The sequence below is a fragment of the Macrobrachium nipponense genome, chromosome 40, assembly GCF_015104395.2.
Source record: "Macrobrachium nipponense isolate FS-2020 chromosome 40, ASM1510439v2, whole genome shotgun sequence".
In the NCBI taxonomy this organism is placed as follows: Eukaryota; Metazoa; Arthropoda; class Malacostraca; order Decapoda; family Palaemonidae; genus Macrobrachium; species Macrobrachium nipponense.
Genome location: NC_061101.1, coordinates 33653174 through 33680954, shown reverse-complemented (window position 1 = coordinate 33680954; position 27781 = coordinate 33653174). Strand labels below are relative to the sequence as shown.

General features: G+C 46.2%; 2 protein-coding genes across 3 annotated transcripts in view; both read left to right on the top strand.

The window, feature by feature from the left end:
- LOC135212336 (lon protease homolog 2, peroxisomal-like) overlaps positions 1-26658 on the top strand; it is a 42110-nt gene extending 15452 nt beyond the window's left edge. The window contains exons 3-7 of one of the 2 annotated variants that reach the window (XM_064245743.1): positions 17359-17466; positions 22013-22120; positions 22270-22484; positions 23736-23949; positions 26465-26658. In XM_064245743.1, the coding sequence (XP_064101813.1) occupies positions 17439-17466; positions 22013-22120; positions 22270-22484; positions 23736-23949; positions 26465-26475 (576 nt within the window). In that variant the 5' untranslated portion in view covers positions 17359-17438 and the 3' untranslated portion in view covers positions 26476-26658. Of the gene's footprint in view, positions 1-17358; positions 17467-22012; positions 22121-22266; positions 22485-23735; positions 23950-26464 lie in introns of both variants that reach the window. The other variant, XM_064245742.1, reaches the window with a different exon arrangement.
- LOC135212071 (signal recognition particle 9 kDa protein-like) overlaps positions 1-27781 on the top strand; it is a 223467-nt gene that overhangs the window by 91832 nt on the left and 103854 nt on the right. The gene's annotated exons all lie outside the window — the stretch shown is intronic.

The window sequence follows — 27781 nt, the reverse complement described above, 5'->3', positions numbered from 1 at the left end:
GAATGTGACAGTGACCCTAGTAGCTCCATTCTGCCCAGGAAAGAGTGGTTCTCGGACCTTCTCAGTCTGCTAGTTGATTTTCCAGACTACCTCCACAAAATCCACGCTTCTCAGACAACCCCATTTCAACTGATATCACCAAGGATTGTCCGCTCTGGCCCTGACAGGATTCAGACTGTCAGGAACCTTGTCAGAGCAAAGGTTTTTCACAAAAGGAGTCAGAAGCTATTGCTAGCTGCAGAAGAAGCTCTTCTGCTTAGCTCTATCAGTCCAAGTGGAGAGTCTTTAGGTCATGGTGCAAATGACATAACATCTCTTCTTCTGAAACATCCTATAACAGAAATTGCAGAATTTTTTTTTTGTTCCGACACGGCATACAAACCTTCGGTCCTTTTACAATAGGAATGGTACTAGCGGCAGCTGGATAGGTCGTAAGCTTTCGAACAAGGGGTTCGGTAGTTAACTGCGTTGTCCGACAGGCGCGCGCGCGCGACTGGGAGGTAAACAAATCTCTTTTGCTTCGGCCTGCTGGCTGTGTGGACGTGTATCATCGCTCTCTGCCCGCTTCATCGTCGTTTGCTTTCGCATGATTGTGTTTTTCTTTTTCTATGTATCTAGTGAAACTGAATTGTAAGTACAATCATTTCATTGAATTCAATTGTGAATTAAAGGATCTTGTTCACAACGCCCTCCGATTACCCGCAGTGCCGGGACTGAAGGGCGTAATTGCGGGAATCATTTTCCCAGAATGATCCTCGTATTGTGTATGCTCGGTGCCGAGGGCGGGAGCGCTCGCTCCGAGCGTATATTGGGTTGGAAATGTGTAGATGAAAATCGTTAAGTAAGTGCTCTTTCATTTATATTTTTTGACCTGTACTGCCCGTTGCCGAACGAATGCGCTCGGCACGGAAAACTTAGTCAGTATGAAAGTGGAATCGCAAGTACAGTATTCTTTTTCATTTTCATTTTATATATTATTTTTTTATTGTAGCAATACTCATTTTGGATCAGTTTCCGAGCTTACCCGGAGATTGATCCTTCCCCCCTTTATTTTTGAATGAAGTGAAATCGCAAGTGCAGTTCTTTTTCATTTTCATTTTTTTATTGAGATTGCATTGTTGACTGGGATCAATGTTCCGCTATTCACGGGAATTGATCCTTCCCCTTTTTTTAATTGTATGAAGTGAATCGCAAGCGCAGTAGTCCTTTTCATTTTCATATATTTGTTTGATTGCATCAATTCATTATGGATCAAGGTTTCCAGAAACCTTGATCCATTAAAGGTAAGAAATGAAACCTTTCACCCTTGCGCTCGGTCATTTTGTTCCTTATTATTGATTGCATCAATATTACTTGGTTCAAGTTCCGCTCAGTCAGGGAATTGATCCTTATGCCTTGTATTCGTGCCGATGGCACGATTGCTCTAGGGCTCTTATTTTTGTTGTTGGGTACATGGGTACTGTGCGGGGGGTGGGGAACGAGAACCCCACCCCCCCCCCGCTCAGTTCCCACAGATGGCTCTTCCCCTTGGGGGGGGGGGGGGAGGGGGGGGGGGGGGGGGGGGGGGAGGTTATCGGCGTTCTTCTCCTCGCCCCGATCCGTCTGAGCGCGGGGAGAGGGCGCTCAGGTGCCGATGTACAATTGTATTAGGGGTCTTCCCACCGTTCGGGAGGGATCAAACCCCCGCACGAGGGGATTTCCCCCCCATTAATCGCTACTACTATTATTTCCGCAGGTGCTACTGCCAGCGAGCGTGGACCTTGGTGAGGTATGGGCGTCCTTCCAATTGCAGAGCGTGCTGGTGTCCAGGGGCTGCGGTTCTATGTCTGGGCCTACTGCGGTCACCCATGGAGTGGTGACCACGCAACCAGGTGACGACGTCCCTCCTCACCTGGTGTACTCGCCTCACGTGGTAACAGTCTTGCCTACAGCCGCGTGGGAAGTGCCGTTCGCCGTACCGAGAGGGGGGCGTGCCGCCGCCGCTCGTGGTTGCCGCGCTGCAGCGACCACACTTCCACTGCCCTAGATCTCGCCCTGGACCTGCCGCCGGTACCAGGATGTTGCTGGCTGCTGCTCCACTTCCTGTGTTTCCGGTGCTGCCTGCCGTACCTGCCGATTCTGGGCTGACTGTCCATGCTGCGCTGGCTGTTCCTGCCGTTGCTGCGCTGGCTGTTCCTGCCGTTGCTGCGCTGGCTGTCCCTACCGATGATGTGCTGGCCGTGCCTGCTGTTCCTGAGATGCCCATACCTGCTGATGTCGTCCCTGTTCGTGGTGGTACTACCCCAGACTTTGGTCTGTCTGTACAGGTGCGTCCGGGCCCCCTGTGGCTTCGGCTACAGCAGCCCCGGCTCCGCCCTGGATAGCAGATCTTACGTCTGTCCTGAGGAAGCTGACGAAGAAGAGGAGGAAGGTGTCGTGGTCGTCGTCTTCATCTTCTCATCGTCGTCGGCCGCCGCCTCTTCCCCTTCGACTTCTAAGGCTTACAGCCGAGGAAGAAGAAGGTCGCCCTCCTCCCTCCTAAGAAGCTTCCTACGGGAAGCTTCTAGGGACCCGTCTTCACCTCGGTGGGTGGGGACGGGAGGGTTCCTTCCGCCTGGTCCTCCTGCTCCTTCGGGAGCGGGGCCCGTCTCTTCTTCCGCAAGGAAGAAGACTACGGGGACCAGAGGGTGATACCGGCTAACACCGGTACTTCCTCGCCTGGTGTCAGTGGTTCTGCCACTGCATCAGGGTCCGTCTCGGCCTCTCGTTCGCGGGAGGTACCGAGTGTACGGTCGCCTACCAGCGACCGTGCAGCCAGGAACCAGACCTCTGAGTCCGCTCAGCGTCAGGTTCACGGCACGGGGCGGAAGACTGGTGACAGCCGCTCATGCGACTCTCACCAGACCAGCTCTCACTCTCGCGGTGAACAGCTGGCTACCCGGGGACGTGACGGTCCACGACCGACCACGGGCTGAGGCTGGGAAGAGGTCCTCCCGTTCGCCGGTGCCAGCCACGGCTGGAACCAGCGACGTGACGTGCTGTGAGGGGACAAGCACCGGTCTCACTGCGACAGTGGAGCCTGCAGGTCGCCTGACCGTCGCTCTCACAGAGAGCGATCGGGTACGGCAACCAGCACCAGCTCTTCTGACACTCGAGATCGGGGCCGCTGTGCTCAGTCCAGCCGTTCTCCACAGCGAGACGGTTCGACCAGGCCTGCAGCTCGATCGTCACCGCGGGTTGACGATCACCTGCAGCCCTCCAAGCCTGCTGGTTCTGCCAGCGAGCGACGAGGGAGCGTCAGGTCTGCCTCTCCCGTACCTTCAACCTCCTCGGGTTACACCGGGAGGAGCGAGGTTATTGAGGAGTGATCGTGAGGGGTGCGCCCCTCATGATCCCACCACGACGCCCTACGTGCCAGGCACGGTTCTTGGACCGGCCAGGACGTATGCGCAAGTGGATGGGGAAGACCGAGAGGGCTGTCGCTGTTCCCCCTTCTTAGGAGGAAGGTTCTCGGAATATGCTCTTGTTCGAAGGGCTTAACGGTCCCCCACTCTGCAAGATGCTGTGACTTCCGAGATCCAGAGGAACTTTGCCGAGGTTACGGCGCTGATTCGTCAGCACAATGACCTCGGGGAAGGATCGCCGCTCCCACCAGCAGAGCCACGTCTCGGCTCGAGTCGTTTTGGGGCCCGAGAGGGAATCCAAATCGACGGTGGGTCTGCCGCGATCGGAGCTTGCCGACTGGGTTGAGCCAGGTAGTCTCTCGTCTCCGGGAAAGAAGGCTCTCTCGGTTCTGGACGGTCGAACAAGCTCCTTCACCTCCTCTACTGCGACAGAGGCGTTTCTACGTGTCTTCGGACATCGTATTTATATATCCCTTCGGTCCTCCTGAGGTTTCGACCTCGACGAGGACTGGAATGAGTCGGAGCGGTATCGGCTCTCTCCTGTCAGGTCTCGATCAGCCCCAACCAGACGACGTTCACAGTGGAAGGACGGCATTCCCCCTCACCTGCTGCCGGAAGTGGGGGGGTGCCTGGCCAGCCATTGGGACCCGGTTCCAACAGCAGGCGTATACGTTCCAGGGCATCGAAGGACGTAGCATTGAGACAGGAGATCAAGACCATGCTGAGCAAGAGAACTGTAGAAATCGGTACGGATCAGTCACCGGGCTTTACAGCCGACTCTTCCTGGTGGAAAAGTCTACGACAGGCTGGCGCCCAGTGATAGATCTCTCTCCCCCGAACCGGTTGGTTCGCCAGACCCGGTTCACGATGGAGACGGCACGCTCAGTGCTCGATCTATCAGGAGAACGATTTCATGCTTTCAGTGGACTTGAAGGATGCGTATCTACAAATACCCATTCATCAGTCCTTCGGAAAGTACCTCCGCTTCATCCTCGACGGGACGGTGTACCAGCTCAGGCCACGTTGCTTCGGTCTCTCAACCGCCCACAGGTGTTCACGCAAGTGTTCACTCTGGTGTCTGCTTGGGGCCATTCGCACGGGATATGTCTGATGGGGTATCTCGACGATTGGTTAGTCCTGGCGAGCTACCGCTCGCAGTTGCTACAGGACAGGGATCGAATGCTCGACGTTCTGTCGCGATCTGGGGATCGTTCTGAACTTCGAAAAGTCCGATCTCGAGCACAAGCAGAGGATGAAGTACCTGGGTATGCTGATCGACACGGTAGCAGATTCAGGGAGGCAGCTAACCAGTTCCTGTCTCGGCAGGAGGAACAGGTAGCTCAGCAATGGCAAGTCGTGATCGGACACCTGTCGTCACTCGGGAAGCCAGTCCCTAACGGGCGTCTTCACCTGCGGTCTCTTCAGGGAGACCAAAGGAGAGTTGGTCACAGGCGACGGATCCCCCAAGCCTTCCATGGTCACTGACACAGGAGGTGAGGCAGGACCTAGCCAGGTGACTGGACGACAGGAACCCCTTAAGAGGAGTGGCCTCCGCGCACTCTCCCCCCGGACATGCAGCTGCCTTCAGACGCATGACCGAGGGATGGGGGTGGCACACCTGGAGAGTTGCGGACTTCAGGAGTGTGGTACGAGAACGACAAGCACCTTCACATCAATGTACTGGAACTAAAGGCAGCGTTCCTTGCTCTCCACCAAGAGTTCCAGGACCGCTTGATGGGACACTCAGTGGTGTGGATGTACGACAAACACCACGGTGGTGGCTTACGTCAACAAACACAGGGGGGGCCTAGTGTCTCTCCCTTGTATCAGTTGACTCGGCAGGTGCACGAGTGGCCGAGGCACACTCAATAGAGCTGTCGGCACGCTACATTCCAGGGAAGGAATGTAGTAGCAGACACGCTCAGCCGTCGGGATCAGGTGATAAGGACCGAATGGTCTCTACACCAGGACGTGGCGGAAAGGCTCTTCGACCTGTTGTGGGCGACCAGTCGAGGGATCTGTTCGCCATCCGGCCACATCAGGAAGCTCCAGGTGTTCTTCTCGGCCGTGCCGGATCTATGGGCAGCTGCAGAGGACGCTCTTCAACACCCGTGGGACAACCTCTTCGCCTATGCCTTTCCCCCGTTCAGCCTGATTCGCAAGGTGATCAGTAGAGCACTGGTCATCCCGAATCTCAGGATGATCCTGATGGCTTCCAAATGGCCACAGGCCATTTGGTATCCGGACCTGCTGACTCTTCTCGCAAGAGAAACCGAGAGAGATTCCCCCATTGGCACACCATTCCTCGGCCAGCCACCACGATCTGAGCGGTACCACCGAGCAGTCCAGTCCCTACGTCTTCACGGTGGCTGTTATCCACCTTCTCTTGCGAACGAGAAGCTTTTTTCGTAGCGCAGCAACAGAGATGGCTGGAAACGTCCGTCAGTCCTCTGCAGCTGTGTACCAGGGGAAGTCGGTCCGTCTTCGGTGGTTGGTGTCGTAGACGGGGCCTATCTCTTCTCAGAGCCACTCTTCAGCAGGTAGCGGATTTCCTCGTTTTTTCTTCGCCGAGGAAGCTCCTCTAAGTTCCCACAGTCAAAGGATACAGAGCCGCCTTGTCGCTCCTCCTGAAACTGACGGGATTGGACATCTCGAACTCGTTCGAGATCTCCTTGCTTAGGAGCAGCTTCCAAGGTCTTGCCAACCCAGGGAACTCAAATGACCCTCGTCTTGCTGGACCTGGCATCGGCGAAGAGAGTACGGGAGCGTCATGCATAATGATGTGGATGAGATGCTGCTTTGTCCTGGGGAGGACGCTACGGCGCTATCTGAAGAGAACTCACCACCTCGGGCCTGAGTGTCGACGCCTCTTCGTTAGCAACGGGGTCAACAAGAAAGAAGTATCAAGAACACTCTTTCGTCCTGGCTGCGTGAGGTCTCAGGAGGGCGTATGAGGCTGATGGTAGTGACGACATCCGTACGTCCGTCCGAGAACTCACGAAGTCAGAAGTATTGGCCCCTCGTTGGCGTTTCGTAAGAACTTCTCCGTGGCGCAGGTATGGAAGGCAGGGGTCTGGTACAACCAGACCACCGGCAACTTCCTTATACCTCTTGGATATTGCCCATAGGTCCTTGGATCGGTTTCCTTAGGACCCGTGTGGCTGCTCAACACGTCGTCTAGCTAACCCAGACCCTAGCAGGCTGAACAGCATCGAGTCCTGGTGTGACTGTATGAATAGATAGTGATGAGAAAGTGACTGGCTTCTCTTTCTATCTTTTTCTTCCCCTCTACCTGTGGGTAGAGGGATACGGTCATCACCCTGCTGGATAGGACGAGATGCCGGTGAGCTATATGACAGAGCCCCATCCTATCCTTTCACGAGGGATGGGAGCAGAATATCCACCACTTCCTTCTACGTGGGGGGGGAAGTGGATGCCTACAAGAGTCAAAACCATGACTTTAACTTTGCTCTGTACAAGGAACAAAAGTTTCTTACATTGCTGGTACGAAGAGATACGCTTGCCTCTCTCTTAGTACTCGGTCAGAGGTCTGACCATTGATCCTGCGGTGCACACCCCGATCAATCGGACAGAGGCTTGGATCCCTCCCTCGCTCTTACGACCAGGGAGGCTTCCAAGAAGTGGTTTGGGCGAACACCAGTCTGTTCACAAAAGACTCAGATTCCACCACCAAGAAGTGAGTCTTCCTATTGTAAAAGGACCGAAGGTTTGTATGCCGTGTCGGAACAAATGACAATTTGTCTAAAATTGCATTTTTCCTAACTATACAAACCTGAGGTCCTTTTACACATAGCCCCACCTCATGCCACCCCTCACTCTGCAGTTTTTGCTTGGGCCAAAAGCAAAAGTGATTTGTTTACCTCCCAGTCGCGCCAAACGCCAGCGCGCCTGTCGGACAAGCAGTTAACTACCGAACCCCTTGTACGAAAGCTTACCACCTATCCAGCTGCCGCTAGTACCTTCCTATTGTAAAAGGACCTCAGGTTTGTATAGTTAGGAAAAATGCAATTTTAGACAAATTGTCATATTTCTGAGGGACTCCAAGAAGTTGGCCACTTCAACTATTAAAGGATATAGAGCCATGCTTACATCAGTATTTAAGCATAGAGGCCTCAACATCTCGTCAAATCAGGACATCAGTGACCTGATCAGATCCTTTAGTTTCTCCAAAATTTTCAAGCCCGAGGAAGTGGAATGGAATTTGGATGTAGTTTTAAGGTGGCTCACCAGTCCCCAATTCGAACCGTTGTATTTGGCAACCTTAAGAGATGTAACTAGGAAGGCACTACAGTGGTCCCCCCCATATTCATGGGGGATGCGTACCAGACCCCCCCGTGAATAGTTAGAACCCGCGAATGTTTGGAACCCCAATAAAAAAGGCTAAAATCAGCCTATTTTGTTACGTTAAAACTGAAGAAAAAACCCACTAAAAATTTTCATACTTGGTTTTTTTAATAGATTTATCACAAAAGTGCATTTTATGATGAAATTTATTAAAAAAAAAACAGGAATTAGTGGATATTTCTATAGAAAAATACCGCGAATGTGCAAATTTTCCTCGAATTATGCGGGGAAACGTTCCCGAGAGAAATCCGTGAATGTGTGAGTCTTGCGAATACGGGGGGGTCCACTGTATTCCTAGTCGCCTTAACCACAGCGGGAAGAGCAAGCGAGTTGCAGGTGATGAGTAAGGAAGTGGGTTTTGCCCAGGGGATTCCAGTTTGTTCATATGTAACAGACTTCCTTGCTAAGAACGAGGATCCTTCGAATCCTTGGCCCCATTCTTTCAGGATAAAGAACTTAACGGACTTAGTTGGGTCGGAAGATGAGGAATGTACATTGTGTCGGCCAGAGCCATCAGACACTACCTGACTAGGACAGAAACTGTGAGAGGAGAGTCGAACCGAACTCTGGTGCTCTGTGAAAGACCTGTCTTTGGCCTCTTTCAAAGAATGCAGTGTCCTTTTTCCTGAGGAGTTTGATCTGAGAAGAACACGCCCATACTCAGGAACAGCTCGGGTGCTGAAAGTGAAGATGCACGAGATTCGTGCAGTAGCAACGTCTTTGGCTTTGAGACAAAATATGTCTATCCTCCATTATGCAAAGAACATTCTGGAAGTCGAAATCGGTGTTTGCATCGCAGACATTTGAAGGAGGTAGAAACTACTTTCGAAAACTGTTTTTAGATTGGGACTTTTGTCAGTAGCGGGAATGGGGTTGGGAGAGGAAAAATAGGGGGACCCGGTTTTTTCCCCTCTACTATCTCCTCACCTTGGATTTTAGGTTGTTGAGTTTTTGGGAAGCCTGGAGGTACATCTACCCGAAGTACCCGTCAGTTCTTATAATGTATCTGGTTAAGGATATCATATGGTTTTTAGTGTAGGTGATGGTGTTGTGTGGCCTATATGGTCTTTTCCCCAGGGCAAGGGCAAATTATTGATGTTTTGTCAATCATCGGTGTACTTCCATGGTTGCAAAATCCCACCCTCCATTAGTAGGGATAACCCTGGCCATTACTGCCACGTCTCCTACATGTGATGAGAGCGCCGACCAGAGGCAGTATCTACTGTAGCTGCTCTCTCACAAGGTAAAGGTACTGCGGAAATTATATATAATGTGAGCACATGACTGTTGTTGTTCCGACACGGCATACAAAACCTTCGGTCCTTTTACAATAGGAAGGTACTAGCGGCAGCTGGATAGGTCCGTAAGCTTTCGAAAACCAAAAAGGGGTTCGGGTAGTTAACTGCTTGTCCGACAGGCGCTGCGCGCGCGACTGGGAGGTAAACAAAACACTTTTGCTTTCGGCCTGCTGGCGTGTGGACGTGTATCATCGCTCTCTGCCCGCTTCATCGTCGTTTGCTTTCGCATGATTGTGTTTTTCTTTTTCTATGTATCTAGTGAAACTGAATTGTAAGTACAATCATTTCATTGAATTCAATTGTGAATTAAAGGATCTTGGTTCACAACGCGCCCTCCGATTACGAGTGCCGGGACTGAAGGGCGTAATTGCGGGAATTCATTTTCCCAGAATGATCCTCGTATTGTGTATGCTCGGTGCCGAGGGCGGGAGCGCTCGCTCCGAGCGTATATTGGGTTGGAAATGTGTAGATGAAAATCGTAAGTAAGTGCTTTTCATTTATATTTTTTGACCTGTATGCCCGTTGCCGAACGAATGCGCTCGGCACGGAAACTTAGTCAGTATGAAAGTGGAATCGCAAGTACAGTATTCTTTTTCATTTTCATATATTATTTTTTATTGTAGCAATACTCATTTTGGATCAGTTTCCGAGCTTACCCGGAGATTGATCCTTCCCCCCTTTTATTTTGAATGAAGTGAAATCGCAAGTGCAGTTCTTTTTCATTTTCATTTTTTTATTGAGATTGCATTGTTGACTGGGATCAATGTTCCGCTATTCACGGGAATTGATCCTTCCCCTTTTTTTTTTTAATTGTATGAAGTGAAATCGCAAGCGCAGTAGTCTTTTCATTTTCATATATTTGTTGATTGCATCAATTCATTATGGATCAAGGTTTCCAGAAACTTGATCCATAAAGGTAAGAAATGAAACCTTTCACCCTTGCGCTCGGTACCGAGGGCGCAAATGCGCTCGATCCGAGCCATTTTCATTGTGAAGTGAATCGTTTGCAAGAGCATTTTCATTTGTTCCTTATTATTGATTGCATCAATATTACTTGGTTCAAGTTCCGCTCAGTCAGGGAATTGATCCTTATGCCTTGTATTCGTGCCGATGGCACGATTGCTCTAGGGCTCTTATTTGTTGTTGGGTACATGGGTACTGTGCGGGGGTGGGGAAGGGGGGAAGAGAACCACCCCCCACCCCGCTCAGTTCCCACAGATGGGCTCTTCCCCTTGGAGGGGGGTGGGGGGGAGGTTATCGGCGTTCTTCTCCTCGCCCGATCCGTCGAGCGCGGGGTGAGGGCGCTCGGCCGCCCGATGTACAATTGTATTAGGGGTCTTCCACTCGTTCAGGGAGGGAGGGTCAAACCCCCGCACGAGGGGATTTCCCCCCCATTAATCGCTACTACTATTATTTCCGCAGGTGCTACTGCCACGAGCGTGGACCTTGGTGAGGTATGGGCGTCCTTCCAAATTGCAGAGCGTGCTGGTGTCCAGGGGCTTGCGGTTCTATGTCTGGGCCTACTGCGGTCACCCATGGAGTGGTGACCACGCAACCAGGTGACGACGTCCCTCTCACCTGGTGTACTCGCCTCACGTGGTAACAGTCTTGCCTACAGCGCTGTGAAGTGCCGTTCGCCGTACCGAGAGGGGGGCGTGCCGCCGCCGCTCGTGGTTGCCGCGCTGCAGCGACCACACTTCCATGCCCTAGATCTCGCCCTGGACCTGCCGCCGGTACCGGATGTTGCTGGCTGCTGCTCACTTCCTGTGTTTTCCGGTCTGCCTGCCGTACATGCCGATTCTGGGCTGACTGTCCATTGCAGTTACTGCGCTGGCTGTCCCTGCCGTTGCTGCGCTGGCTGTTCCTGCCGTTGCTGCGCTGGCTGTCCCTACCGATGATGTGCTGGCCGTGCCTGCTGTTCCTGAGATGCCCATACCTGCTGATGTCGTCCCTGTTCGTGGTGGTACTACCCCAGACTTTGGTCTGTCTGTACAGGTGCGTCCGGGCCCTGTGGCTTCGGCTACAGCAGCCCCGGCACGCCCTGGATAGCAGATCTTACGTCTGTCCTGAGGAAGCTGACGAAGAAGAGGAGGAAGGTGTCGTGTGTCGTCTCATCGTCTTCATCTCTTCATCGTCGTCGGCCGCCGCCTCTTCCCCTTCGACTTCTAAGGCTTTACAGCCGAGGAAGAAGAAGGTCGCCTCCTCCCTCCTAAGAAGCTTCCTCGGGAGCTTCTCGGGGACCCGTCTCACCTCGGTGGGACGGGAGGGTTCCTTCCGCTGGTCCTCCTGCTCCTTCGGGAGCGGGGCCCGTCTCTTCTTCCGCAAGGAAGAAGACTACGGGGACCAGAGGGGTACCGGCTAACACCGGTACTTCCTCGCCTGGTGTCAGTGGTTCTGCCACTGCATCAGGGTCCGTCTCGGCCTCTCGTTCGCGGGAGGTACCGAGTGTACGGTCGCCTACCAGCGACCGTGCAGCCAGGAACCAGACCTCTGAGTCCGCGCAGCGTCAGGTTCACGGCACGGGGCGGAAGACTGGTGACAGCGCTCATGCGACTCTCACCAGACCAGCTCTCACTCTCGCGGTGAACAGCTGGCTACCCGGGGACGTGACGGTCCACCACGGACCGACCACGGGCTGAGGCTGGGGAAGAGGTCCTCCCGTTCGCCGGTGCCAGCCACGGCTGGAAACCAGCGACGTGGACGTGCTGTGAGGACAAGCATACGGTCTCACTGCGACAGTGGAGCCTGCAGGTCGCTGACCCCCCTCCGTCCGTCTCCACAGAGAGCGATCGGGTACGGCAACCAGCACCAGCTCTTCTGACACTCGAGATCGGGGCCGCTGTGCTCAGTCCAGCCGTTCTCCACAGCGAGACGGTTCGACCAGGCCTGCAGCTCGATCGTCACCGCGGTTGACGATCACCTGCAGCCCTCCAAGCCTGCTGGTTCTGCCAGCGAGCGACGAGGGAGCGTCAGGTCTGCCTCTCCCGTACCTTCAACCTCCTCGGGTTACACCGGGAGGAGCGAGGTATTGAGGAGTGATCGTGAGGGGTGCGCCCTCATGATCCCACCACGACGCCCTACGTGCCAGGCACGGTTCTTGGACCGGCCAGGACGTATGCGCAAGTGGATGGGGAAGACCGAGAGGGCTGTCGCTGTTCCCCCTTCTTAGGAGGAAGGTTCTCGGAATATGCTCTTGTTCGAAGGGCTTAACGGTCCCACTCTGCAAGATGCTGTACTTCCGAGATCCAGAGGAACTTTGCGAGGTTACGGCGCGTGATTCGTCAGCACAATGACCTCGGGGAAGGGGAAGGATCGCCGCTCCCACCAGCAGAGCCACGTCTGGCTCGAGTCGTTTTGGGGCCCGAGAGGGAATCCAAATCGACGGTGGGTCTGCCTGCGATCGAGAGCTTGCCGACTGGGTGAGCCAGGTAGTCTCTCGTCTCCGGGAAAGAAGGCTCTCTCGGTTCTGGACGGTCGAACAAGCTCCTTCACCTCATCTACTGCGACAGAGGCGTTTCTACGTGTCTGGACATCTATTTATATATCCCTTCGGTCCTCCTGAGGTTTCGACCTCGACGAGGACTGGAATGAGTCGGAGCGGTATCGGCTCTCTCCTGTCAGGTCTCGATCAGCCCCAACCAGACGACGTTCACAGTGGAAGGACGGCATTCCCCCTTCACCTGCTGTACGGAAGTGTGGGTGCCTGGCCAGCCATTGGGACCCGGTCCAACAGCAGGCGTACGTTCCAGGGGCATCGAAGGACGTAGCATTGAGACAGGAGATCAAGACCATGCTGAGCAAGAGAACTGTAGAAATCGGTACGGATCAGTCACCGGGCTTTACAGCCGACTCTTCCTGGTGGAAAAGTCTACGACAGGCTGGCGCCCAGTGATAGATCTCTCTCCCCCGAACCGGTTGGTTCGCCAGACCCGGTTCACGATGGAGACGGCACGCTCAGTGCTCGACTCATATCAGGGGAGAACGATTCAATGCTTTCAGTGGACTTGAAGGATGCGTATCTACAAATACCCATTCATCAGTCCTTCGGAAAGTACCTCCGCTTCATCCTCGACGGGACGGTGTACCAGCTCAGGCCAGTCGTTGCTTCGGTCTATCAAACCGCCCCACAGGTGTTCACGCAAGTGTTCACTCTGGTGTCTGCTTGGGGCCATTCGCACGGGATATGTCTGATGGGGTATCTCGACGATTGGTTAGTCCTGGCGAGCTTACCGCTCGCAGTTGCTACAAGGACAGGGATTCGACTGCTCGAGTTCTGTCGCGATCTGGGGATCGTTCTGAACTTCGAAAAGTCCGATCTCGAGCACAAGCAGAGGATGAAGTACCTGGGTATGCTGATCGACACAGGTAGCAGATTCAGGGAGGCAGCTAACCAGTTCCTGTCTCGGCAGGAACAGGTAGCTCAGCAATGGCAAGTCGTGATCGGACACCTGTCGTCACTCGGGAAGCCAGTCCCTAACGGGCGTCTTCACCTGCGGTCTCTTCAGGGAGACCAAAGGAGAGTTGGTCACAGGCGACGGATCCCCCAAGCCTTCCATGGTCACTGACACAGGAGGTGAGGCAGGACCTAGCCAGGTGACTGGACGACAGGAACCCCTTAAGAGGAGTGCCTCCGCGCACTCTCCCCCCGGACATGCAGCTGCCTTCAGACGCATCGAGCCGATGGGATGGGGTGCACACCTGGAAGAGTTGCGGACTTCAGGAGTGTGGTACGAGAACGACAAGCACCTTCACATCAATGTACTGGAACTAAGGCAGCGTTCCTTGCTCTCCAAGAGTTCCAGGACCGCTTGATGGACACTCAGTGGTGTGGATGTACGACAACACCACGGTGGTGGCTTACGTCAACAAAACAGGGGGGCCTAGTGTCTCTCCCGTTGTATCAGTTGACTCGGCAGGTGCACGAGTGGGCCGAGGCACACTCAATAGAGCTGTCGGCACGCTACATTCCAGGGAAGGAATGTAGTAGCAGACGCTCAGCCGTCGGGATCAGGTGATAAGGACCGAATGGTCTCTACACCAGGACGTGCGGAAAAAAGGCTCTTCGACCTGTGGGGGCGACAGTCGAGGATCTGTTCGCCATCCGGCACATCAGGAAGCTACCAGGTGTTCTTCTCGGCCGTGCCGGATCTATGGGCAGCTGCAGAGGACGCTCTTCAACACCCGTGGGACAACCTCTTCGCCTATGCCTTTCCCCCGTTCAGCCTGATTCGCAAGGTGATCAGTCGAGCACTGGTCATCCCGAATCTCAGGATGATCCTGATGGCTTCCAAATGGCCACAGGCCATTTGGTATCCGGACCTGCTGACTCTTCTCGCAAGAGAACCGAGAGAGATTCCCATTGGCACAACCTTCTCGGCCAGCCACACGTCGCAGCGCGGGTAACCACCGAGCAGTCCAGTCCCTACGTCTTCACGGCTGGCTGTTATCCACCTTCTCTTGCGAACGAGAAGCTTTTTTCGTAGCGCAGCAACAGAGATGGCTGGAAACGTCCGTCAGTCCTCTGCAGCGGTAACCAGGGAAGTCGGCCGTCTTCGGTGTTGGGTGTCGTAGACGGGGCCTATCTTTCTCATCAGAGCCACTCTTCAGCAGGTAGCGGATTTCCTCGTTTTTTTTCTTTTTCGCCGAGGAAGCTCCTCTAAGTTCCCACAGTCAAAGGATTACAGAGCCGCCTTGTCGCTCCTCCTGAAACTGACGGGATTGGACATCTCGAACTCGTTCGAGATCTCCTTGCTTAGGAGCAGCTTCCAAAGGTCTTGCCAACCCAGGGAACTCATGATGACCCTCGTCTTGCTGGACCTGGCATCGGCGAAGAGAGTACGGGACGGAGCGTCATGCAGATAATGATGTGGATGAGATGCTGCTTTGTCCTGGGAGGACGCTACGGCGCTATCTGAAGAGAACTCGACACCTCGGGCCTGAGTGTCGACGATCTCGTTAGCAACGGGGTCAACAAGAAAGAAGTATCAAGAACACTCTTTCGTCCTGGCTGCGTGAGGGTCTTCAGGAGGGCGTATGAGGCTGATGGTAGTGACGACATCCGTAGTCCCGTCCGAGAACTCACGAAGTCAGAAGTATTGGCCCCTCGTTGGCGTTTCGTAAGAACTTCTCCGTGGCGCAGGTATGGAAGGCAGGGGTCTGGTACAACCAGACCACCGGCAACTTCCTTATACCTCTTGGATATGGCCGCCCATAGGTCCTTGGATCTGGTTTCCTTAGGGACCCGTGGTGGCTGCTCAACACGTCGTCTAGCGAACCCAGACCTAGCAGGCTGAACAGCATCGAGTCTGGTGTGACTGTATGAATAGATAGTGATGAGAAAGTGACTGGCTTCTCTTTCTATCTTTTTCTTCTTCCCTCTACCTGTGGGTGAGAGGGATACGGTCATCACCTGCTGGATGAAGACGATTGCCTTTTGATGGCGAGCTATATGACAGAGCCCCATCCTATCCCTTTCACGAGGATGGGAGCAGAAATCCACCACTTCCTTCTACGGGGGGGGGAAGTGGATGCACAAGAGTCAACAACCATGACTTTAACTTTGCTCTGTACAGGAACAAGTTCTTACATTGCTGGTACGAAGAGATACGCTTGCCTCTCTCTTAGTACTCGGTCCAGAGGTCTGACCATTGATCCTGCGGTGCACACCCCGATCAATCGGACAGAGGCTTGGATCCTCCCTCGCTCTTACGACCAGGGAGGCTTCAAGGTTGGCGAACACCAGTCTGTTCACAAAAGACTCAGATTCCACCCACCAAGAAGTGAGTCTTCCTATTGTAAAAGGACCGAACGGTTTGTATGCCGTGTCGGCCAAACAAATGACAATTTGTCTAAAAATTGCATTTTCCTAACTATACAAACCTGAGGTCCTTTTACACATAGCCCCACCTCTATGGCCACCCCTCACTCCTGCAGTTTTTGCTTTGGGCGGGCCAAAAAGCAAAAGTGATTTGGTTTTTTACCCATCCCATTCAGTCGCCTGCCGCGCGCCTGTCGGACAAGCAGAGTTAACTACCGAACCCCTTTGTCGAAAAGCTTACGACTATCCAGCTGCCGCTAGTACCTTCCTATTGTAAAAAGGACCTCAGTTTGTATAGTTAGGAAAAATGCAATTTAGACAAATTGTCATTTTGTTCATAAAGCTGTCCATATACCCACCTTCTGGGTAATGTGGATTCAGCTAATGTAATTGTTTGGTAAGTCACTATGTGAAAATGATATTTTAATGATAAAATAAGGTTTCACATATATGTACTTACCAAACAATTACATAATCAGAGCCCTCCCTCCTCCCCACAGATGGACATTGCGGCTCAACGAATTGAAAATAGTTAGCTCAGCAGTACGGGTATTCCCGAAAGTGGGCGGCACCTGTATCACCTACACAAACAATGGCAGCACTGCCACCGCCGCCAGGAAGTTTGAATTTTCGACTACCAGGTTAGAGCAAAGGTACAGCTAATGTAATTGTTTGGTAAGTATATGTAAAACCTTATTTTATCATTAAAATTTTATATTACAACCCCCACCCTTATGGGGTCTCTTTTACAAGACAATCTTAAATTTTACCATTTTGTACAAGTTTTTTTTTTTTAATAATTATATTCCATTTCTGAAATTATAATTACATCTCACTCAATATCAAAACAGATAGGAGCTAAAATCAGTAACAAATTCTAAACATATTTGTTGTAAAATATTTATGTTAAATTTACTGAGATTGAAGATGTATGTAGTAACTTTTTTGGATTATACATGTTTTTTTCTAATATTTCTTTCCACTTTTTTTTTTTTGCAAAATTACAATTATAATTGATATACTATAATAAAAGTTAAGAACTAAAAACCAACAGCATCCTCTGGGTAAAATTTTATGACCAAACCAAAAAATAAAAAGACATCAAGGGTGGAAAAGAAACACATGTTGCCTTGAAGCCAAGAGCACAACTACCTCAAGAGCTGCCTACTTAGTTGATCTGAGCCAGTCTAAAATTTGCCATTAGTGAATATATGGAGTAGAATTAATGGAACCTCTTACCTGCTGATTCCCCAAATTGATGGCGTGTAATATTGATGCTCACCATGAGTGTGAATCTGTCCACCACCCAAAACCTGTTACATATTGCTACTTGTATGAGGCTATTGTACATTGAGGGTTAATTACTTAGCTTCCATTTCCTTGGTCTCTTTGCACCAAACTGTCTTAACTTTACTATAACCTCTGTATAAGGGTCCTTGTTACATTTTCTATGGATTCAGATATCATAGTTGCTCATTTTTTTTCTCTCTTTAAGGATGAGAAGGTCATGATAGGTACTTGCATTTGCTTCCAAAGCAGCTTGAAGAACATGGATTATCACCAGATATTCTTCAAATGCCACAAGATATCATCTCAGTCATAAGTAAGTTACATATCAGTCATAAATGATTTACTTTACAGTATATATGTAGAGCATTGGTCTCCAATCATATTTTTGTTTAATTTACTGGAATTATTCACCTTTAGCTATACCCTAGGGAGTATGTAGTTCCTTCTGTGCACCTCACGTGCTGCATTACAGGCATTACTTGAGGTTCTCTGCAGCATCTCTTTAGCCCCTAGCTTCGACCTCTTTCATTCCTATTACTGTACAGGTTTATGTTCTCTGATCCATAATTCTAAAATCCTAAATATTTTCTGAAGACAAGTAATCATTTGCAAAGGTTATATTTATTTTTTTATAATAATACTTAGGTAAATAAAGGTTGTTTTGCTTACTGCATCCAATTACAGTATTTAACATATTGTTATTGTGTTACAGAATATAAACATTGCATTGCACGCCATTTTGCATTTGATATGTTTACATTCTCAAATTTTGACTGCAATACAGTCAACCCCAGTATTCGCGTTTTCGAGATTCGCGGACTCGCCTATTCTCAGATTTTTCTGTGGGACCAATATTCTACCCAATATTTGTGGGAAAATTCTTCTATTTGCAGTTTTCTGACAATAAATATTCAGTTAATTAGTGGTATTTTGATGGTATTGTCATGAATCAAAATACATTTGCATGATAAAAAAAATGATTTCTGATTTCAGATGTTGACATTGATTAATACTATACATATTAGAAAGTTTAATAAGATTAAATAATGCATAATCAAAATATTAATTATCTCTCTCTCTCTCTCACTCTCTCTCTCTCTCTCTCTCTCTCTCTCTCTCTCTCTCTCTCTCTCTCTCTCTCTCTCTCTCTCTCTCTCTCTCTCTGACAAAGATGTCTATTTTTAAAATGTAAACAGCAATGATATCAAAATTCATTAAAGAAAAATAAAAACTCTACAGGCAATCACTGGTTATCGGTGGACTCAGTTATCAGCAATCCAGTTTTATGGGCTTCTCTAGCACCATAAAATCGGCGATTTATGGCGCCATAACAGGCCGAGTTCCAGTTACTGGTGCCATAAGGATCCTTATGGCACCATAAGCTCCCTTATGGCACGATAAGAGTGCTTATGGTATGCTGTAAATTGCAGAGTTTTGGTTAATGGTGGTTTTCGCTTATCAGCATACCCCCGGGAACTGAAACCCCCCCCCCCCCCCCCCGATACTGGGGACTGCCTAGTGAATTAGTAAGATTTTAGTTTATAAATTAAAAATTATGCAAGAATGAAGGAGAATCCATTCTACCTACAACCCTGCAATCGTTTCTTTTTAGATCTAGGTACTAAGCTGAGGTCCAGAGCTGTTTAAATATGTCGAATAATGTGACAGGAGGGAAAGCGAGTTGCCGACTAATGTTCATGTAATCTCTCTCTCTCTCTCTCTCTCTCGGTCTCTCTCTCTCTCTCTTTCTTCTCTCTCTCCGCTATCTCTTCTTACTGACGATGACGAGAATTTATGGTTACATGTATGTATATGATTATTAATACAGTGGGGCCCCGTATTCGTGTTCTCCGGATTCGTGGACTCACTGATTCGCGGACTCACTGATTTGCTGGATTTTCTGATAATAAATAATCACTAATTAGTGTATTTTGATGTTATTTTCATGCCTAAATGCATTTTTATGACACAAAAAGGTGTTTTTTTACTAATTTTAAAATATTAATATTGATCAATACTGTATTTGTAAGTTTAATAAGATTAAATGATATCACATATTAACTAATAATTCTCTCTCTCTCCTCACAGGGATGTATGCTTTTTGTGTGATAAATGATTTACTAATTTTCTAATATTTAATATTAATGTAAAGAGCAATCACTTCAATGAAGAAATACTACGTTGAATTAGTAAGATTTTTGTTTGTAAATTTTAAAAATTATGTAAGAATGAAGGAAATCCCAGTCTTCACACATCTTTCTTTCGAACTCCAGGTCTCTCTCTCTCTCTCTCCTCTCTCTCGCTCTCTCTCTCTCTCTCCTCTCTCTCTCTCTCTCTCTCTCTCTCTCCTGAGATGAGAGATTTTTATGGTACACTATGTATAATATGTTTATTAATATTTTCATATAATAGTAATATTAATAATAATGATAATAATAATAACTGTAATTACAAAAATAATTGTGAAATTATTTTACAAATACAAATCTCTCTCTCTCCTCTCTCTCTCTCTCTCTCTCTCTCTCTCTCTCCTCTCTCTCTCTCTCTCTCTCTCTTCTCTCTCTCTCTCTCTTACAGAGATGTATGTTTTTGGATGATAAATGATTTACTAATTTTCAAATATCAATATTAATGTAAACAGCAATAATATCAATTCATTAAAGAAAATACTAAAATGAATTAGCAAGATTTTAGTTTATAAATAAAAAAAATATGTAAGAATGAAAGAAAATGCATTTTACCCTGCATCTTTCTCTTTGAACTCCACGTAGCAAGCTGAGATGGCTGGGGTCCAACAACTCAAATTATCAAGTGTCAGGGAGGGGGAGTGTTTTTGTTTTTCCCTCTCAGGATCACTTAATTCTCTCTCTCTCTCTCTCTCTCGTTTTACTGAGATGAGAGAATTTCTATGGTACATTTGTATGTTATTAATATTTTCGCATACTAATAATAGTAATATAACTAATTTCAAGATTCATATGTGATAGTATTTTATGGAAGTACAATAATCTATCCATTTCAGTCTTTTAAAAATAAGGATAACCCCCCCCCCCCTCTCTCTCTCTCTCTCTCTCTCTCTCTCTCTCTCTATCTCTCTCTTCTTCTCTCTCTCTCTCTCTCTCTCTCTCTCTGTTAATGACTATAGTATATATTTTTAATGGTAAAATGTTTAAGATGACTTTGAAATTATATAATAATATAATCAAGATTAATACAATAATAGGATAGTAATTAAGGTATATTTGAAATAGGATGTTATTTAAGGTATACATTTGGTATTTGAACTTTCAAGGTAGGCAGTTATAAGTATTTTTAGAGGGGTTCTAAGTATTGGCAGGTTTTAACTATTCATGAGGGGTCCGCTGTAAATGCTTATTTTGGTAGAAATAGGTTAATGGTTAACAGTTGTTATGCATTGTCTGCAGGTGAACCAAATGAGGATGATTACACATACGTCTCTAGTTCTTGTCAGCTGTCACTGTGAACCAACAGTATTGTTGTATATAAAGCTGGGTTTATTGTGTATAAATTAAAGAAACCTTTGCGTTGTGAAACATGCATTGATGCTCTTAACTGATGAACCAAAGAGCACAGTGCAGTACTTAATTAGATTGAAAAGTAATGCAAATATATTTCACACCATAGATGATGTCGATGTCAAAGCTATGAAAAAAATGTTTACAACAATTGTTATTATGAAACTTGTAACATTAGTCTCAGAAGGAAAGATTTTCAGAAAGTTGTTTATGCAGTATTAGAAATAATATTTACCAACAAGCAGATGTTTTTATAAATAGTCAACACTTACGTAACAGGGAACCATAATAAAATCATGTCATTTTGCCTGTTAAACCTATTGTAGAAAAATACTTAAAAAGTATGTACAATATTCCTATGCTGCAAAAAGGTTTTCTGCAAAACTTCTGGCTCATAACAAAATCTAGTCGTCAGGTATAGTATAAGAAACATGCACTTCATTGGCTTGTAAGGATGAACCGTAACCACGTTAGGCACGTAACTTCATTGCAATCCACTGCGATCATCAGTCTGTCCGGGTTGTTTACTGACGATGGCCACCATGCAAGTAGGATATATATATATATCTATCCATGCATCATTGCGACGTATTTTATTAAAAGGGTTCGGGTCTTTGCATACCACAGTAAAGTCTTTTCTTTGTAATAAACTAATAAATTGAAGGACCTCTTCCTCACTCCAATCTAGCCGTGGCATAACTCTAATAATACTGACCTGACGGCCAAACCAAAACAAGGGGACTCTACTATGGACGGCCTTGTTCATAGTCAGTGTCAACAAGTTCAGTAACCTCTGTTGATACGCATGCAATACAGGTCCCTTCCACACATTGCGTAACATGCAAAGAGACTTCTCTTTGATTCGGGAACCAAAAACCAATTATTGCCGGGGCAGAGCGTGAACGAAGCCTCGAACCTTGCGGGTTCTGGGTTTGGGTTCAAGGAAACCATCCACACTTGCGTTTTTGTTACAAGAATCGGTTACTATACAAGGTTCTGTTTGCATGTGTGTACCCACCTTTATGTGTATGTTTTATATTATCTATATATCTTTATTTCATTGTAAATTGGAAATAATGTACAATGGCTCAGACAGAGTTTCTTATTTTTTCCATGAAAGAAAATAAAGAAAAGGAACAAAAGGACATAACAAAAAACAGTGGAGTTAATTTATTTCCATAAGTGTCTATGCTTTCCAAAGGGCATATCCATGTATCTAACCTCCTTGGTTTATAAGTATCAAGGAATGTGACACTGTGGGCTGATTAAGCAATTTAATCATTAACAAATCATTGTTGGTACTACAGAGCAGTTTCTTTGCAGTTGGAGAATACACAAGAGAAGCAGGAGTCAGGGCTCTGGAACGTAAAATTGGTGCTATTTGCCGTGCTGTAGCTGTACAGGTTGCAGAAACAAAGTGTGATGATACAGGTATGATAGTTAAAAATGAAAATTTCCATTGTTTCAAGAGTACTATATCTCTATAAATTTTAGAAATTATAATGTTAACATTTTTTTTTTAACTTTTGCTCTTGCTTACCATTATATAATTACAGGCCTTGTTTTCTTGTTTAAAGTAGGAACCAAGGCAGTTTCAGATGTTATAGTAGCAGAGGTAGATCAGATGCATAAAGCTGAAGGAAGTCAAAAGGAGGACAGTACCCTGGAGAAAGAGGATTCCAGTCATCCTGTTCCCAGAAGGGCCTCACCTGCACTCCCAAATTTAGTGCAGCTGAAAGAACATATGGAATTACCAATAATTGTGGATTTAAAGATGATTCACGACATTTTAGGGGTGAGTAATCTACTGTTGTATTATTGACAATTGAATGGCAAGCAAATAGAAATTTTAAGAACTTCTGAAGAAATGGAAAAACCTGCGAGTGGTAAAATTATATGGGAGCTTCACAGCCATTCCCTCTCCCCCCTCCCCAGAATCCTAGCACTTTGCCATTGATGGGAAGTTCAGATAGCAATTATGTATTTAGGACCAAGTTAGAGGTTGATGTTAAGTAGTGGCTCTTAATAGAAATTAACCTGTTTTTTTACCTTTTAGCCACTCCTTTTTTCGTTCCTTGTCTTATCTGGATATAGTACTTGAATATAATTCCCCAGTGCAGTCTTGAATGTGCATTTGGGTACTCCTAGAACATGAAGGAGGGTGAAGTTGGACAGCGTACCTCCTCGCCATAGAATTTTAGTAGCTGACATTGGCAAGTAAAGCAAAAGAATTGTCAAACCTTGCCCTCGATCATATGGCATTAAGGGTTGGAAGTTTCCCCCATGATTGTATCAGAATAAGGTTCATCTTCAGTAGGTCCTTGAAAGGTGGGAGGGGGGGATCAGTGCACCTCATGCAATACCTTTCATTCTTTTTACTGTATCTCCATTCATATTCTTTCTTACATATTGTATCCATCCTCTCCTAATAATTGTTCATAGTGTAACTGCGAGGTATTCCTCCTATTACACTTTTCAAAACATTATACTTTCAAATTCCATTTCAGTGCTGAATGACCTCATAGGTTCCTACAAAACGTTGTATTTTCAAATTTCATTTCAGTGCTGAATGACCTCACAGGTTCCAGCATTTCGCCGATATTTTATATTCTATGCCATCTCTATTAGGTGTCCTTGGTAGGTGGGAGAGTCTTGGAAAAAATTTTCCTCTTACTGTAAATACTGTAAAAAATAACTCTTTTACTTGAAGGTAATGAACAGACTATGACAGTGGATATGAGTAGGATACCCCCTCCTGACAAATTGCAGACATTGATTTTTCAGTGCAAGTCCAAATTTTTCTTCTGATTCTTCTGTATTTTTTCTCTGTTTCTTAGGGCACCTTGTCGTGGTACCAGCGTCATTTTGTAAAGAATCCCACAACCACTCATGTTATATGCCATTCTTTTGTGTAATTTCATGTATGTAGTCTGATATCAAAATGAAGTTGACAGCATTGTCCTATTGTATCTTTTACTGAAAGTGCTTTTATTTCAAGAAGAATAAAATGTTAGTCATCTTTCTAGTTTTTAATTTTATTTTACAGCCTCCCATCTTTCAAAGTGGTTTAACTGGTCCGCGTAAGTGTTCCTGGTGTGGCGGTTGGTTTGGCTTGGACACCTGTTGGTGGAGAAGTAATGGTTGTAGAAGCAACGAGCTCTGCTGGAGACTCCAATCTCACATTGACTGGCCAACTAGGTTCAGTCATGCAGGAGTCTGCAAAAATTGCCCTTTCTTGGGTTCGACAGCATGCAGAATTGGTAAGATGAGCTGCTTGTAATTCATATGTGTTTATGTATATTGACTAAATTGTTCATGAGAGGACGATAATTATAACAGATTTGTGTGAGGTACACATTAATGTTTATAGTTACTGCAGGTCCTCTGTAAAATTTCAGTATTCTCATGAGGCCAATATTTGCAAAATTTTGCCAACTCCTCTCGTGGATATGATGAAGGGAAAAGAAAGAAAATGACATAAATCAAAGGTTGGAAAGGGTTTTGTTAAGGAGTCATATATGTGACTTGGAAAATGCAAACATAATCCTATATTATACTTACAAGATAATACTTGGGTTTTAACGCATTTTTTTTTTAATTGTATGGTAATTAGTTTTATACTAGATAGTTGATAATAGTTGAGCACTGTTAGTTATTTGAATCAAGTGTGAATGTTTTTTACTTGTATCACTTTTTAAGTGCCATTTAGTAGTGGGGCAGGGCTGTGTTGTTATTCTACGAGTGGCTGGTTAGCTTGGCCTTTCTTTCAAAGCTTCTGTAGGGGTATTCCTGTTAGTGCACCTCATGCAGTGCACTGATGGCATTACTTTAAGATTCTTTGCAGCATCCTTCAGCCCGTAGCTGCAACCCCTTTTATTCCTTTTGCTGTACCTTCATTCATATTGGCTTTTTCTTTCTTCCGTGTTACTTTCCACCTCTTGTAACATTTATTTTATATAAGTAACTTACCAAGTAATTACATTACTATTATTCCAGTCGTATGGTAGCTAAAAAATTGAAAAGCTGCGCCAGGGCTTCTATTGGTTTTTGTGTAGGCATATAACGCAGCAAAAGAGTTAATTTCATCGATGGTTTGCAGCAGCTCTGTTTTGAATTCTGTCATCGGTGTTTTGGTTTTATCTCAGGATCTGGTGAATTATTCTCATATTTGCATAGCTTTTATTATTAGCACTGGCTTAGGTTTTTATTACAAGCTTAGTTGGACTTGATTGTGATTTCATTATGTCTGATTCCAATTCCTCTAGTATTAGGTACTGTCGGGAGGGGCGTAACACCAGATTGACTAAATCTACTTAAGACTCTCCCACTATCTGTAGGAAAATTCACGTTTGAAAGAGGATACTTGTGATGAATGTAAAGACTAGAGGGCAAAAAAAAAGATTTTGTAGTCCCATTTTGACAAATTCGATAGGGATATGAAGTGGAGAGTGGCAGTTAGAGCAGCAGTTGGGGCACATAGCCTTCATTCTACTCCTGACCTTAATGCTATCTCCAGTCCTCTTACGTTTGTACCACCTACTCCTGTAACTGGCTCCCATGCTTCTGACCCTGTACCACCTACTCTTGTAACTGGCTCCATGCTTCGACCCCAGTGCCATTGCCAGTCTTAAAGGTAGAATTTATCGTAAGTTCGAAATGATGGTCAGTTCTACGGCGGAATAAGAGTGTCCGTCAAAGTCCTAATGGATACTTTGCTGAGGGGGAACTTTCACTAATGTACAGATTTTTTCTATGGACCGTATCTCTAAAATTATTATTAGAAAGTAAGGCCTCAATTCAATGGACCTGCAACCAATGGACATCAGATTCAACAGACAAAATATGGCCAAGGGGAGTCGTGGTTTTTACATTTACTATTTGCATGGCAAGCCTATTGTTATTGTTTGGTCACATATATTACTCATGTGGCATGCATATTGTTTGCTTGCACTGCATCCTGCATTGTACTGTGTATCATGCATATTTAAATACACTGTACCTAAATGTATACAATACTAATAGTCGTTAATAGACAAAGCCTAGTACTAGTTCCAGAACAGGCCGTTCTTGTGCACATGTAACTGTACATGTTCATATGTTGCTTCTTGTTTTTTGTTGTGCCCTTCACTGTCTTTCATGCGTGAGAGAGGTGAGTAAAGGAAATGCACTAACCTCAGCATTGGTGGAAAATTAGAACTTATTAAGAAGCTGGAGTCGCTGTTGCCGAAGTCTGAAGAATACGGTGTGAAAAAGCAAACTGTAAGTGACATATGTAGTGGTAATGACAAAAACTCCAGGCTTTCCAGCGAAGTTTGATGCTGACCCTACTAAAGTTAAGAAAGTTGTTGTGCATAGATGTAAGCACATGAAAGTGTGTCAAAGTAAGGACCTGGAGGAAGCGGTCTATAAGTGATATGTGCAGAAGAGGTCGGTGAACATCAGTGTGTGTGGGGTGTAGATAATTGACGCAGCTACTAAATACAGGCAGTCCCTGGTTGTCAGTGGTGGTTCCGTTCTCGGCGGGTGCTGATAAGCGAAAACTGCCATTTACCGAAACTCAGCGATTTATAGGTTTCGGTCAATGGTGCCTCTGTTAGGTATGTTATGGCACCATAACTCTATTATCAGCTCCTCATTGTGCCGATAATAAACCTGTCATAACCCAGGGATTGCCTGTATATTGCATTACTTGGTATTTCTAACAAATTATTACCTCATTATATATCACATTACTTGATATGTCTAATAAATTCTTATTTCATGATGTATTTACAGCTCCGGATTGACAAGGACTTTATGAAAGATGAAGAAATTCACATGCACTTTCCAGCTGGAGCTATTAGCAAGGATGGTCCTTCAGCTGGGGTCACAATCATTTCAGTCTTAGTTTCTCTTTTGACAAAACGCTGTGTTCGTTCTGATGTGGCCATGACTGGAGAAATCACCCTAAAAGGTGTGGTGTGTTTTACCAGTATGTATTTTACATTTTATTTGTACTTTTCTTCACAATGGCCATTTTTGAGATGCAAGACTTTAATAGCTTGGAAAATGGATAGGATTCTGGTCTTATTAAATTGGGTTTTTAGAGTGAACTCAAATATCATTAAAATGTTAATTTCTTTAATATTTATGTGCATACAGTTGACCCCTGCTATATGAAGACTTGTGATTTGCAGATTCGCATATTTGCAGATTTTTCTATGGACCTGTACAGTAGAGCCTTGGACCTCAACAATAATCAGTTCCAAAAGAGACTTCGAAATTTGATATTTTTGAGATCTGAATCAATATTTTCCGTAAGAAATAACTGAAAATGGATTAATCCGTTTGTAACCACCCATTACTACCCTAACCTTGCCTTATTATACAAAACAGTGCACATAAATTATATTAAACAAGTTCAGAGTTAAATAAATATCATAGTAGACGTTTACAGGCGGCCTGCGGTTAGCGGCGCAATCGCTTAGTGGCGAATCGGTTTTACGGCTTTCTTAAAAAAATATTAATTAAAAAAATAAGACATTTTAAGGTATTTTTACGGCACAGTTTTTGGTAAACTGCGCCGCTAGCACTTATGTCTTAGCGAGTTCATACATTGTTGAAATGCCGTGCAGACTATAAAGGTTAAGCAAATGATATTAACAAATTTTATGGAGAGTTATTTCATACATATTAGGGTAAAATATATGCCTCTGACGCTGTTCTCTGCCAAAATATCAAGTTACATATGTGCAAAGTTAGCTATGGATGCGTCGATTTATAAATGTTAATGCTTTTATGTTTAAAATGTGTATAAAAATGTATTACGTATAGGGTATTTTCATTTCTGCACAGAAATTATACTAAGGCAGCTCTTGAAACTGCCCTTCACATTATCAAAGAGGATGTTTTTTCATGTTCTTTCTTGTGAGCCACCACTGCCAATCAAATTTAGTGATCAATGTGTAGTTTTTATAAATGTTCATGCTTTTATGTTTAAAATGTGTATATAAAATATCATTACGTGGATAGGGTATTTTTTATTTTTTACATAAATATGATACAAATTAAGGCAGCTTTTGTAACTACCCACCACGTTGTCAGAGGATGTTT